This window comes from Euwallacea similis, chromosome 21, assembly GCF_039881205.1.
Source record: "Euwallacea similis isolate ESF13 chromosome 21, ESF131.1, whole genome shotgun sequence".
Taxonomy (NCBI): domain Eukaryota; kingdom Metazoa; phylum Arthropoda; class Insecta; order Coleoptera; family Curculionidae; genus Euwallacea; species Euwallacea similis.
In genome coordinates this window covers 1,950,310-1,963,710 of record NC_089629.1, presented here as the reverse complement: position 1 = coordinate 1,963,710, position 13,401 = coordinate 1,950,310, and the positions used below count along the sequence as shown (strand labels likewise).

The following is a 13,401-nucleotide window of genomic DNA, read 5'->3' as shown; positions in this document are numbered from 1 at the left end:
CTAGTAATTCTATACTTCTAAATATACGAAATATTAAAGTAATATTTTTAATTCACGGGACGATTCTTCCGATTATAAATTTACCCTTTTAGAAATATTGATCATATATCCGTTGACAGGTCTAATAGAGACATCTGTCGTTAACTTCAGATTTTTCATTGTGAACGGGCATTCTACCTCATAATTCAGCAGCAAGTTGGCAATGATTATTTTCATGTTCACATAAGAATATTGTTGAGCTGAAAAGAAATTTAATACAATAAAGTTACATATTACTGATTGGTCCTTAGCATTTAGTAATATATATATCACACAATTATTTAAAAAATCGTCTATCCGAATTTTATTAGATAAGATTAATATTTCAGGCTTTAATTATCCCAGTCTTTGTACTATTTAGGCAAGTTCAAAGCGAATCAAATTCCGGGATAATCGTAAATATGGCAATAACACGGAATTCACAATTCGATCCAGAATCATTTTTTCGTTATAATTTACATCAAATGGCAAACAGGATGACACCCACTCTTATCCATATTTTGAAAGTGTAGTTTTAATTTACCTTAAAAACTATTGAAGATAGACATTCTTCACGGGAATTAGCAACTAGGTAGAAAAGTTAAAATTCGACAGTGTTTGTTTTATGATAAAAAAATCGGCTATAATTAATTAAAACCTTTTCACTATATATCAAACTTTATGAGATTATGTTTGATATTTTTTAGGTATAAAATTGGATCTAAATGTTTTACTAACCGGATTTAAAAAACATGCCTAATAAACTGAATATTTCATGTTCCGATATAATTTGATGCAACTTGATGAATACTTAATACGAAAATTGGTGTCATTTAATTATTACTGACCTATGCATCTTCTTGGACCATTGCTAAAAGGCAGAAAAGCGAAAGCATGCCTTCTTGCAACCGCCTCTCGTGTAAAATGTTCGGGATAAAATTCTCCAGGCTTTTCCCAATGTTTCGGGTCTCTATGCACATTATACACCCCCAAAACTACTGCACATCCTGTTGGTATGGTCCATTTGCCCAAATTGAAGCTTTGCATAACATCCCTCGGTAGAAAAGGTCCTAAAGGGAATAATCTTAGGGATTCTTTTATGCACATTTCCAAGTACTGGAGTTTGTTGATGTCTTCTAGGTGTAGTTCTTTATTGTCGCCAAGGATGTTCTTTAATTCTTCCAGTACATTGTCCTGAAAAACTTATGAACACTGAATCTAATATGATTTGTTGTTCCACGGGATTTTAGGTGGGTAAAGGGTACCTGGATGGATTTGTGAATGCCCAGCATCATCAGGGTGAAAGCTATAGTGGAGCTTTGAGTGTCTTGGCTCTGTGGAAATAGAGACACATTTTATTATGTTGCAAAGAAGTTTTTGATAGTTGAAATACCGTGGCTATAAATGTTATTACATGATTCACAAATTCCTTTTCGGTGAAACATTCCGGGTTGGCCTCGAGTATTTGGATCATCATCTCTACAACCGATGGAATTTCTCTAGTTTCAAGTACTCCGGAGATTTTTTTTTGGGAGTTTACTCTCTCAAAAATGTCATTCATTCTTTGGTTTTTAAACTACACATGTTCAGAACTGATGATATAATTTATTAGTCAGGCAGAATAAAATTTTAGGCCTTACATATTCTGAAAACTTCAATACAACATCTCTCATTTCCTGTTCTTCCTTGAAATATCCTGTAAGTTTGTATATGAGGTCCCAATGCATCCAAAAATGAATAATTCTTTGGGTAAATATGTAGTAAAACCTAAAATTATAATTGAAATGCTTGTCTGTTTTTGCTGTACTTAAAACCTTCTAACAAGCTCTGGGTAAACTGTATAATCGATTGTGTGATCATTTTTGTGCTCAACTATAATATCTGTGAAAATACAGGTTTTAGAGAGATTGATCTTTTAACCAAAACAGTAATTACCCAGTGTGGCCTCAAAAGAACAATTATGCAGAATATGAAGAACATCAAAAGTCCCTTTCCCTACATTATTCTCCATAACTTGTACAAGATTTTTAGCATGCTTTTGAAACAGCTTGCTATATCCTTCGAGAAATTTAGGCCCAAACAAATGCTGAAGAAGTTTCCTTTCGGCCTTGTGTTTAAGACCTAAGTAATACTTGATTAGTTAAGTAAGTTTAAAGTTTGTTTTATGTCTTACCTTTGGACGTAAACAAGCCTTTACCTAGGAAAGGCTTCAAGAAGCGATAAACGAAGGATTTTTCCGTAAATTTTGAAGACTGCATGATGGTCTAAATTAGGTAGTTACAAATTTTGTATTTTTTGTGTGTACGATTTAGTTTTAGTGTGAAGCAGATAATTGAAGAAACTAAGAAAAAAAATGAGTTTTGGCTTTGAAAGGCAGAATTACAAACAATGACTTTACAGTTACTCTATTTAAAAACGGGTAAGTTCCTTTGGAATTTATTTCATATATTGGGTTTTTTCAATGATGTACTTTATTTTGCAATTATTTATGTTTCAATTTTAATCTTTCACTATTGGTAATAATCAGTAGTAAAAATAAGTAGGAATATTTCAAGTTATTTCCGATTTGGTGCATTACCTGTAATTGATCCGGGTCCTTGACAAAGACCACCAATTTTGGTCCAATCCAGATGCGAAGGGGTGAAGAATACGAATCGGTCATTTTCAGTATTTGGGTAAGCATGTCTGCGAAATTTCCCTATTAATGCTGCATGATACTCAAGTAATTATTAATTATAGTTATCTACTTAACAGATATTAAAGTAATCACTAAACTGTTGGTTCAAAAACTGAATTTTAGTCATTTCGTTTTTTATCATACAGGTTGTAACATATCATCATGAACATATTTGAGGGGGCGATAGACTCTGGAAAATTATGAAAAAACGCTTATAGACTCATGGTCAAAAACGCACCCTTTCTGATATACAGGGTCGTACAAGAGTAGAAGCATCTTCATGATGATATGTTTCACCCTATATATTTCTCTCTAATATGAATGTATTATATATTGCTAAAGTTTCGCAATAATGGATATTATCAAAAACTAAAGAAATGGTGGACACTCAGTACAATCCCTTTCCGTTATAATAAAAACTTTATTCCTTTGTAACTTAAAAATTAAGAAAATTGCCCACTTTAAAATGGGTTTTTTTACTGTTTCTGACCAATTCTTAGTCATAAAACGTGGGACACTCTGTAGAAACGTTAATGCACAATTCCATTTTTGAAATTGTGTTGAATGATCAAAACTAACATAAAAAACAATACATTTTGTTCTTCTTACCTTTAGGGTCACACATTATCGTTAGTCCATTTCCAATTATTGGTAAATAGGCCGTAGGACCTGGTAGTTGCCATGACAATAAATATACTTTCCATCTTTTAAGAACAATCACAACCACGATTGTCGCCACACACAGAACTTGCCATGAAGCAAACATGCTCTTAGCATTCAGGGTTCTGACCGAGATCACATTCAAAACTAGGTCCAATTTTTACCAAGTTTTCAAGCTGTAATTGCGCTTGGAACCTATATGAAATCACCACTTAGAGCAAGTAATAAATTAACTAGCGATTATTGATAATCCAACTACTAATTGCTAATTGATTCGCATTGGAGCAGAAATTTGCTTTTAAAGTGACCGTTTAAGCGCAGCAGAGATTGGAAAATGGAAAGGGTCGGCTAACATTATATTTCATTGGGTGAAAAATACATTTTTTGATTTGTGCTGAAAGTAAGGCACACCCATTAGTCTTAATCGATATAGTTTTTTTTAAATATCTTATAGCCGCCTTCCAACACCAAGGGTGTGATAATGAATATTGTGGTCTAGTTACCTTTTAAGGTGAGTATAAGATCTTTTGACTTATCGATTAACTAAGCATTATTATTTACGATTAACACAAGACGACTTATAGGAGTGGCTGTTAACCTGGTGCGTTAAGATAAACGCAACTAAGTGCCAGACAATCCTGTTAGGGAGTTTCTCGGACACATTAGATCCTTTAGAGGTCGATGGCATCAAAGTGCCGTGACAGAACACTGTCCAATATCTAGAATAAAACCTGGATAAAGGACTGACTTGGGGATCTCATATAAGGGTCGCCGCTGCCAATGAAGAGGGGCCGAAGTCCATTATGCGACTGATCTTCACAAACGGATCGGCTGCGTGGGGACATGCCGCGGAATCTCATCTCGGACGGATAGAATCGGCTGAAAGCATTTACCTCTGAATGGCGGCGGATGCTTCAATGCTAATTAGCAACGAATAAATTTATTTCAGTTTGCATTGATAGTTAGTGTGCGACTCCATGAGAATCAACGCCGTCAAAACCTTCGAAAAAATTGAAGTACATCCAGATGAGTTACTGAGGGCACTAGTGAACTACGCTCCGGAGCCCGAAATAACTCAAACATGAAAGCGGCCACGGCATCAGCTGCAGAATTCACAGTCGCAAAAGTGCCAAAGCGGCACTAAAGAAGTAAGGGCAACAGTAAGGGCAGTGTGTCATTGCGTAGCCACTATGACTGGCCGGCTATAAGGGGGACAGATCAAGAGTTCATAAGTATCAGGCTTGACATCCTGAACACACGGGGGCTTGTTAGGGGGTAAAAATCTCAAATGCCTGAAAGTACCGACTTCAGTATCGTCTTAGCGCGAAAATTTATTTTCTCCACGGTCGCCCCCCAGTTTTCAACATTCACGCAAACCTAAACTATTTGGCTAAAACCCACTGAATTTTACCCTGAACGTTTCCTCGAGAAGGTGATCTTGAGCGGGAAGATGGATAGGAAAGATATCTTCCTAGTGAGCTATATCCACGTCGCACCGAAAAAATCCATTAAGTGTCTGGGTGTCCAATTTGACTCAAACACATACCACGCTTAGCACACAAAGGATATTTGTCGGAAGAACCTCAATTGGGAGAATAATGCCGTAAATTGAAGGACCGTCCGCTCAAAAGAGGCAACTGATGCAGTCGAAGATACTCTTCGCTGCCCCAATTTGAAGTTGGATGGCGAAAATAAAAGAGTAAGCATATATGATGCAAGAATACACGAAAAACCTTATTGTGAGACATATATACATGACCTCCTTTTGAAGGAACGTACAACCTTCAGCGCTCTTTCATGGGTGACGGAGGCGGATAGGAGAATGGTTAGAAGCACGACCATTCAGAAATGGCAGGATCGCTGGTCAAGTTTCGAGGACAGGGGTAAGAAGACAAAAGACTTATACCTGATCTAAACTTATGAACTTCATGTAAACGTAGGTGTCTTAATTACTACCTACCTCAGGAGTCTAGAGAACAAGAAAATTTCAGGAGCTACATGCATTGTGTAGCTAAAACGAGCCTGGATTGCAGAAACTGCAGAGTCGACGACACCACAGAACACTGTATTTTTCAATGCTTGTTGTGCGAAGAACAAAGAGAAACGATAGAGTCCACGAACAATTTAACTCCAACATCCCTCATCAATGGGATGTTGGAAAGCAAAACGAAGTAGGACCACTGCAGTGCCATTTGTGAGATGGTCAAAGAAAAGGAACGAATGGAGCTGGAGGCTATTCAAGAAAGACAATAAGACAACACAATAACCCAATAAAGAAAATAATTGGCCGGAATACGCCATAAAATAGGGGTGCAATAAATTCTCGACTCTTGAAAGATGACGATAACGATTGGATTTGTAGAGTTATAAACGACAGAATTTTAATGATTTCTTGAAACGTGTTTTCTCCACAACAGGCCAGGTGCCTTTCTGAAGATTTTCCTCGCAAAAAAAATAAAAAAGAAGAAAAGAAAAAAAAATTAAAATAAAAAAGATAGTTATTCCACATGACCACTTCTCGAGATTGAATACTTACTGATATGATTTTTACCATTTGGTCTGAGAAGGATTCCTCTATAAATAGAAATAAGTTTTGTGCCTATTTTAAGACCACTGCAGAAAGTCTTGATAGGAATATATTTAAAATTAATAGAAATTCGAAGTTAATTTTAATACCTTAATTGATAAATGTTAACCATAAATTGATGTAGTGGACTAATGAACCTAATCGAACTGTTTATAATTTAATTTCACGTACTAACTTTTCCTTGTAAATACTGGAAGAAGGTAAAGTAATTTTTTTTCATAATATTTTATTTTTTTCAAGCGAAGGCTAAGATTTCTATTCTATGATTATCTCCAGTAGCTCAACAAACCGCTTTTCAATGACGCTCAGTAAGGCAACTTCTTGGGTAACTACTTAATTAGGTAATATATCAATCGATCGCGTTTGATCATTTGACTTATGCGTACGTCATTACCTAGATCATCATGTAATTAGGTATAGGCGTCTAAAGTTCAGTTAAACGTAATTGAGTGATGTGAATGTGTGAAAATTTTCAAGTACCCATATCTGGAAAGTGAGGTGAGTTTTAAGTACAGTTAGAGACTAAAGTAATGTTCTATGCTCATAGATGAGCTGGTGGTGGTACTTTGTAGAAATACTCATAATTTTGAGCATAGAATTGGTGAAGTATTTGTGGACTCAAAGCGAAGATAAGAAATGCAATTTGGAAGATCAATTTCCTGGGCCCAAGGCTTATCCTGTTATAGGGAACTTGCTAACATTGATAGGCAAAGATGCAGGTAATAAGTGTTGTACTCTATGAATGTTGATAATACCTACATTAATTGCTTTAGATGTATTTGAAAATATAATTACCTGCGTCAGCAACTATTCCAGTCCCATGAGATTTCTATTCGGTTCTAAGCTGTGCATAATTTTTCGAGATCCCAGACAAATTGAGGTAATTTTGCCAACTTTTACTCTCCTTTTCATTTCAACGATTTCCATGATTTTAGAAAATCTTTACATCAAATGCACTGTCATCCAAGGATGATCTGTATGACCACTTCAAGGATTTTCTAGGAGAGGCACTAGTTTCAGGCTCAGGTTAGTTTGGACTAGAATTTTCATATGTAGTAAATCGTTTTTTAAGGTACCAAATGGAAGAAGGATAGGCGACTTTTGTCCCCGTTTTTTCTAAAACGCAACACTGCCCAATACTTTCCTGTCGTTCTCAGACACACGAAAATTCTGACAACGCTCTTGGAGCAAAGAGCTGAGGGGGTAGCTTTCAATGTTAGGCCGATAATCCATAAAGCTGTCATTGATTTTGTAAATGGTTATTCATATGCTTCCTGTGGTGCGTTGATTACTACTAAATGTTGCTTGTTTTCAGAGACAATTCTAGGCAAAACTACCAATGCCCAAGCAGGAGAATATTGCGACTTCGTAGAAAGAGCTGGCAAGTAAGATACACCCTATTATTGTTTTTTAAATTTTCTTATATGTTCTGCTTTCAGCGTTTTTGAGATTATCCATCAGAGAACGATCAAGCTTTGCCTGTTACCAAAATTTTTCTTCAATCTCACTAAGAGCTACGTAGATTATACTGACACTAAAGACATATTGCACGCATTTTTTTGGAAGGTCTTCTGCAAATTAATCACCCCCTGATTTATCAGTTCAACTTTTATTTTTGCAGGCATTAAAAGAAGCTAAGGAGCGTCACTCGCATTTAGGAAAAAACGGTTCTATTCGCTCTACGTTAGAGCAAATGCTAGACATAAGAGACGAAGTTCCTGATTTTGCGACTGATGAGGAGCTCGTTCATCACGTCTTAACATTATTTTTAGCAGTAAAAACTTATTTAATGGTTTCATAAGCTCTCAGAAATAGACTGAACTTTTAGAGTGAAGATACCGTAACTCAGGTATCAAGCTTCGCCTTGATGATGCTAGGAATGCATCCTGATTACGAAGAGAAAGTAGCGGAGGAAATCGTGCGTGTAGTGGGGCTAGAAAATGACGTTACAGCGGAACATCTGCCCAAGTTGGAGCAATTAGAGAAGGTGGTAAAGGAGACTTTGAGGCTTTTTCCAGTAGTCCCGTTCATTCTTCGGAAAGCTGGACAGGATATTGATTTAGGCATAACAATTCTTCTTACTACATTCCAGCCTGTATCTTCAATCTACTCTATATTTTTGCAGCCGGATTGAAAATCCCCGAAGGCACCTCCGTTTTAGTTGCTGTCTACAACATACATCGGGACCAAAACCATTGGGAGCACCCTAATGAGTTCTATCCCGAGCATTTCTCACCTGAAGCTGTGAAAAACAGGAATGCTTATGCATATCTGCCCTTTAGCGCTGGAGTACGGAGTTGCTTGGGTATGAAAGCAATGTTTATATTTGGAAATTTCATTCCTTTTTTCTAGGAAAAATATATGCTTATATGGCTATAAAGATCTTGTTGGTTTCGATACTCCAGAAATATGTAGTGTCGACCGAAAACGTGCGACTTCAAGACATGCCTGTTACTTCTGACTTTTCCGTTAGATTGAGAAGTGGGAATTATGCCATTAGACTTAAGAGAAGGTTGATTGATTAAATGTCGATGTTTTTATATTGTGTGTTTTATTTTTGTGATTGATGTAGAATCGCTAATTTCTTTACCTTGAATTGCATTTTCTTTATGAAGATTTATTCGAAAACGTTAAAACCACGTTAACCCGACATAAGTGACATACGGTGTGACACAACATTAACGCTTTTTTTTTTGTAATTTCGTAATTGCACGTTAGATGGCTGTATGCGTCGGGTTACGTGCATCAATTTTGACCATCTACCGCTTTCAAATGTTTCAGTCTAATACGAACACTTCAAGGGGTGGTGTGCATCTTTCGGTGCGCCAAATCCTACATGATATAGACTGATAAATTATTATTATAAACTTTAATCATAATTTTTTATTGGATTCTAAAAAAATAAGTTTCGAAAAAACTCAAGCACATTTAGAAAGACTTGCAAGAGAATCTCTGATAAATAATGAAGAAAATAATTTTTTCTACGACGATTATAGCGGTGGAAATGAGGACTGTGTTGAAGCAAGAAATGAAAATTCTAAAAGCGAGCAAGAAATAGATAATTTATATTAAGCGGCGGGAATAGAGGCCGAGACTGAAATAAAACAAATTAACAAGCCTTCCAAGTAATCCAGAAAATAAAAAAATATTTTTGTCAAGTATATAACAGGTTTATTTAGAGAAGAAGAACATTTAACTGTTACTTGCAGTAATTGCTTCGACGAAATGCTGTGAATGTAGAACCAATTTTTTTCTTATATTTCCTTTCCAGTTGTTAATTAGGCGGGCCATTTTATTTTTCTTTTTTGGTTTTCCATGTTAAGAACTATATTATTTGTTTATTTAACTTATTTTCCTTTATTTTTATCCTTCCAGCTTGTTTTATCCCCATGTTGCTATATCGGTCTATGAAGCTGACGTCATCAGTTATATTACAATAGACCACGTCACTTATGGAGGGTTAAGTACCTATAAAGAATTTTTTTATCGTTTCACGTTTACTCGCATTTCGCGACTTTAATTCGCTCATATAAAGCTCAAATAATTTAATATTATTTTTCAGTCAATATTCAGCAGATATGGCTAAACATGTTTTAGCTATTCTCCTTTCCAGCTATTTAGTTCTCAACTTTGTAAATTCCACTGCTGTTCTCAATGATGACGCTGAAAATACAAAAGAGTTTCATGAAGGTGAGTGAGTTTCGGTTGTAATCGAAAAATTAAAATCTGTTTAAGTTATTAATTGAAAAGAGACGGAGTTCTTTCCCCCCAATATTTATGTATTCGATTGGTCAAGAGAGGCATTCTGGCCATTTTTAGCAGTTTCAATGACCAATTTTGAAGGGTTCTTAAATGACCTGGAAGATGTGATTTAATGATTTGAAATTCTCTGTTATTAGACAGTTTTTTGACTATTTTTCATAATCTTCAGCTTCTTTTGGAATCGCTCACCGCGTAAAGCGGTGGCTGTATTTTTCCGTGTTCAGATTAATAGCAATGGTTTGTAGTTATTAATTTAATTCATCTTAAATAAACAGGGTGTGTCCTTGCACTTTGAAATGAATATTCCTTGGGCCTAAATAAAAAAAAAGTTACTTAACCCAACATCAACTGGTGCTTAGTGCTGATTACGAAATTACCTTCCAATGCCTGCTTCTCTTAAGTTCGATAATTGTGAGCCTTTCACAATACAATAGAGAGTAAAAAAACTTCGTAAAACAGCAACTCCGCGCAATTTTAAATTCAGTCATAGCCTCAAAAACTAATTAACAACAGCTATTTTTCAGCAAAGTCAGTCCAAGATGGAAACGACAGTATCGTAAGAAATCGCGGGAATTTAGATTTCGAAAAAACACTGGATTATTTCATAAATGAAATGGAAACAATTAAACAATTTGTTGACACCAGTCTAACCCAAATAGATCCAATACTTCCTTCCATACGAAGGCTTGTCTGTGGACAATTCAATAAGGGAGCTTCAGGGTAATATTAATCTATAACTGAATTATGGATTTTACTCGATAAATTTACACTCAGCAAAAATTTAAGTTTGTTAGCAAGGAAGAAAAGATCTTCCATGTTCCCAATCGTGGAAAAAGCAACACAAGTTACACCTACTAATTTTGAAAAAAACGCATTAAGAATTTCGAGATCTGCGAGTAATATCCAAAAGCCGTAAGATCTTTAACCTTTGGCGAAATGATCTAATTTTTCTATGTCAAAATACGTCTATAGGAATGCTTCCAGTTTTGAAGATAGTGAATATGAAGTGCCTTACAGTCTACAGGATATTACCGAATTTGCAAGGAAAAGAGGAATTTTTGAGGCAGATGTAGATGCAGAATCGAGACGAGTGTAAGTATACATTTCAGTAAAGAAAATATTTGTTCCTTGGCTCACTAAGTTTGTAGAAAAAGACAGAAAGGGACTAGAACTAATATCAATCCTGCACATAAAACTCCCACAACTCCAACTTTTGGCACATTTCCAGTTTCTTCAATGGTCCAAGAAATGCTTGATAATGTAATAGATACTATTGAAACGGTAACAAATATTGTTAATAAACTTACCGACGCAATTGATTCAATTGAAAGTGTGTTGGAAATAGTTACAACTGAACGAAAAAGACGTGAAACCAGGTAAAAATCACAATGTTGTAGTAATAAAACAGTTTTTTCAACGTCTTTTTAGGGAAAGTTTTGCAAGTTTAAGGTCTTCATTTAAAGGTTTATTGGATAGATTTATGGATTTGATTATTGAAATTGAGGAAATTTTCAATAATTGTCAAAAACCTGATTATACGCAGATTAGTAAAGGGTCTCGAAGGAGGAGAAATTTGTATACATATGGGTTAGTATAAATTATACCAGAATATTACCACAATACGTGAGAGTATCACAACCTAAAAATGAAAACTTGCAGATATCCTAATGTTCCAAAAAGAAATCGCTTTTTGCCTCAGACAATCAATAATTCCCTTAAAAATGTTACTGCTGCAGGAGAAATAGTGTCAAATCGCTTAGAGTTTAGATCAACCACAACGATGAGAAATCCTCAAGAAAGGTGAGCGAAGAAAAGCTGAAGAAAGCAATAATGTAAAATGAAGAAGATAAACTATGCCATACGTGTTAAAGGTTTTTGATAACTTTTTGATACTTCTTTGTTGGAGAAGAAATTCAGTCTGATAAGTAGACGGTGAATTGACAATTTCTGATCCATTTCATTTCAAACCAAAGCCATAATCCCATATTTGTTTCAGTGGATCGCATTTAACGTTACTCTCGCAGCTTTCTGGAAATATTGTTAGAGGTATTTTGAACATGAGTACGAATGCGATAAAAGCTGCCTTCAAGTTGGTTTCGTCCGATGCTGAAGAATCCAAGAAAGTTTAAAAGAAATCACAATTCAAGAAACCTCAGCAGGAATCTTATTTTCAACATAATATTTCATGTTATGTCATAAGTAATTTTAATGATTAAGGCACAAATTCAGCAAAATGTTGAATGTAATCATGAAACAATCGTTGAGACGCCAGTCGAGAAAATATTGCAATAATAAAATTAGTGAAAATAATACAAGATAAGCACGTTCAATTTCCCGCTTTAATTGTACTAAAATTTGTATCGCTGACGTCAAATTTAACTTATTTGACTCAAATTTAAAAAATCATTTATTAACACAAATTTGCAAGCATGAAGTACATTCTGAACTTTCTAGTACTCTTCTATATGCTTCATGCTTATATTGAGGCAGCTCCAAATGTCTTTGACGACCTCTTCTCTCCAGGAGAGAGGCCTAAAGAACAGAATCGTAAGTTTTAATTTTTCGATTTTTCTCATGATTCAAATGTTGTTTTGCTCGGTTAAACCCGTAGAGGAGCCGGATGCAAAAAAACAAGCATATCAGCGATACATCTTTGAAGTGAGAGCATTTGGCGACGATGAAGTACGGGATTACTTAGAATCGTGGACTTCGGGCAGTATTTCTCTGGGTGAAGTCTCAAAGGTATTGAGTCGCCTTTTAGACGACTTGTTCGGTAAGAGGTAAGGGAGAAGAGTGATTTAGCATGAAATTATCACAATATTGAAACATGCAAAATTTTTTATGTGGTTTTAGTCGTAGTAACTCGACATCCTTTCAACATTTTCTTAACATCATAAACCGCTCGTTATATATTCCTCACACTTTAAACAACTTGGCAAAAGTTTTAAGGTATCTGATTGATGAAGGTAAGGAAGTGAGAGAAGAAGATTGCGATCTTACCACTAACACCGCATTCAATGCTGGGCAGTAGAATGAATACGTCTATTACAACAATTACGATTAATATAAATGTAAGTTAGAGTGTTGCTTCAGTGCTAAAACCGCACTAGTGATTATCTTTTTAGAGGAAGAAATTACTCAGTGCTCTATCAATGTTGCACACGGCAGATCAAGTTTCATCTTTGCACGTAGATACTATATCTGCATGCATTTATGTTGGTTGTATTAGAACATAGGCGGATTGATTATTATTGTAATTAAAATGTTTAAATGATGTTGGATTTTAGTTTTTCTTATAATAGTATCAGATAGATATTTATAGTAAACGATAGCCCTTCGAAATACCACAGGAAAACCCGCTTACTAGACGGGATGGTGCCATTTCTTTGGTGCCTGTACTCCATGCAAAATCCAACGAATAGGTACCATATGAAAGGCACGAAGTTTCGAATTTGGCCGAATTATTGAATTTCATTTTGAAATATTCAGTTTCTGTCGATGGCCAATTTGGTGCAATTTTTATACGTTTCGCTATATGCGTTTTTATATTAAATTTTTTTATTTTTGAAACTACTTTTGCGAAGATTTTGGTGCAATTTTCTTCATTTTGCTCTAAAGTTTTTAGATTTTCGCGAATAAGAAAATATGAACACATATAGTTGCTGCTTTTATGGCTAATTTTGGTCTTCTAAAAGAT

General features: G+C 35.3%; 2 protein-coding genes and 1 long non-coding RNA gene across 4 annotated transcripts; 2 read left to right on the top strand and 1 right to left on the bottom strand.

Moving 5' to 3' along the window:
• Nucleotides 1-47: 47 nt before the first annotated feature.
• Nucleotides 48-3,529, bottom strand: LOC136415799 (cytochrome P450 4C1-like). Its single transcript, XM_066400622.1, has 10 exons — nt 3,305-3,529; nt 2,597-2,703; nt 2,192-2,282; nt 1,954-2,139; nt 1,833-1,899; nt 1,659-1,785; nt 1,412-1,594; nt 1,284-1,352; nt 867-1,212; nt 48-239 (listed from the first exon to the last, which is right to left on the bottom strand). Exons 1-10 carry the CDS (start codon nt 3,459-3,461, stop codon nt 73-75), a joined length of 1,500 nt encoding a protein of 499 aa, XP_066256719.1. The 5' UTR covers nt 3,462-3,529; the 3' UTR covers nt 48-72.
• Nucleotides 3,530-6,327: 2,798 nt separating this feature from the next.
• Nucleotides 6,328-8,484, top strand: LOC136415927 (cytochrome P450 4C1-like). Of its 2 annotated transcripts, none has more exons than XM_066400840.1 (11): nt 6,328-6,440; nt 6,490-6,661; nt 6,716-6,822; nt 6,878-6,968; nt 7,015-7,200; nt 7,258-7,327; nt 7,382-7,508; nt 7,564-7,716; nt 7,771-8,005; nt 8,068-8,247; nt 8,295-8,484. In XM_066400840.1, exons 2-11 carry the CDS (start codon nt 6,490-6,492, stop codon nt 8,465-8,467), a joined length of 1,494 nt encoding a protein of 497 aa, XP_066256937.1. In that variant the 5' UTR covers nt 6,328-6,440; the 3' UTR covers nt 8,468-8,484. The 2 variants fall into 2 exon arrangements, with proteins under 2 accessions (XP_066256937.1, XP_066256938.1); XM_066400841.1 differs by having other exon boundaries at nt 6,352-6,435.
• A 3,349-nt stretch (nt 8,485-11,833) lies between these two features.
• Nucleotides 11,834-13,136, top strand: LOC136415928 (uncharacterized). Its single transcript, XR_010752665.1, has 4 exons — nt 11,834-12,251; nt 12,316-12,484; nt 12,558-12,775; nt 12,830-13,136. It is a non-coding gene; the product is annotated as an uncharacterized lncRNA (long non-coding RNA).
• The last annotated feature ends 265 nt before the right edge of the window (nt 13,137-13,401 follow it).

What these genes read in the sequence shown, in the direction of transcription:
- LOC136415799 (XM_066400622.1), bottom strand. Translation starts at nt 3,461, where the DNA reads ATGTTTGCTTCATGGCAAGTTCTGTGTGTGGCGACAATCGTGGTTGTG. An exon ending in AGGCTTGTTTACGTCCAAAG is followed by an intron (nt 2,140 to 2,191) that starts GTAAGACATAAA and finishes AGTATTACTTAG; the next exon opens with GTCTTAAACACAAGGCCGAA. An exon ending in TAATAACATTTATAGCCACG is followed by an intron (nt 1,353 to 1,411) that starts GTATTTCAACTA and finishes CTATTTCCACAG; the next exon opens with AGCCAAGACACTCAAAGCTC.
- LOC136415927 (XM_066400840.1), top strand. Translation starts at nt 6,490, where the DNA reads ATGAGCTGGTGGTGGTACTTTGTAGAAATACTCATAATTTTGAGCATA. An exon ending in TCTTAACATTATTTTTAGCA is followed by an intron (nt 7,717 to 7,770) that starts GTAAAAACTTAT and finishes CTGAACTTTTAG; the next exon opens with AGTGAAGATACCGTAACTCA. An exon ending in TGGAGTACGGAGTTGCTTGG is followed by an intron (nt 8,248 to 8,294) that starts GTATGAAAGCAA and finishes CCTTTTTTCTAG; the next exon opens with GAAAAATATATGCTTATATG.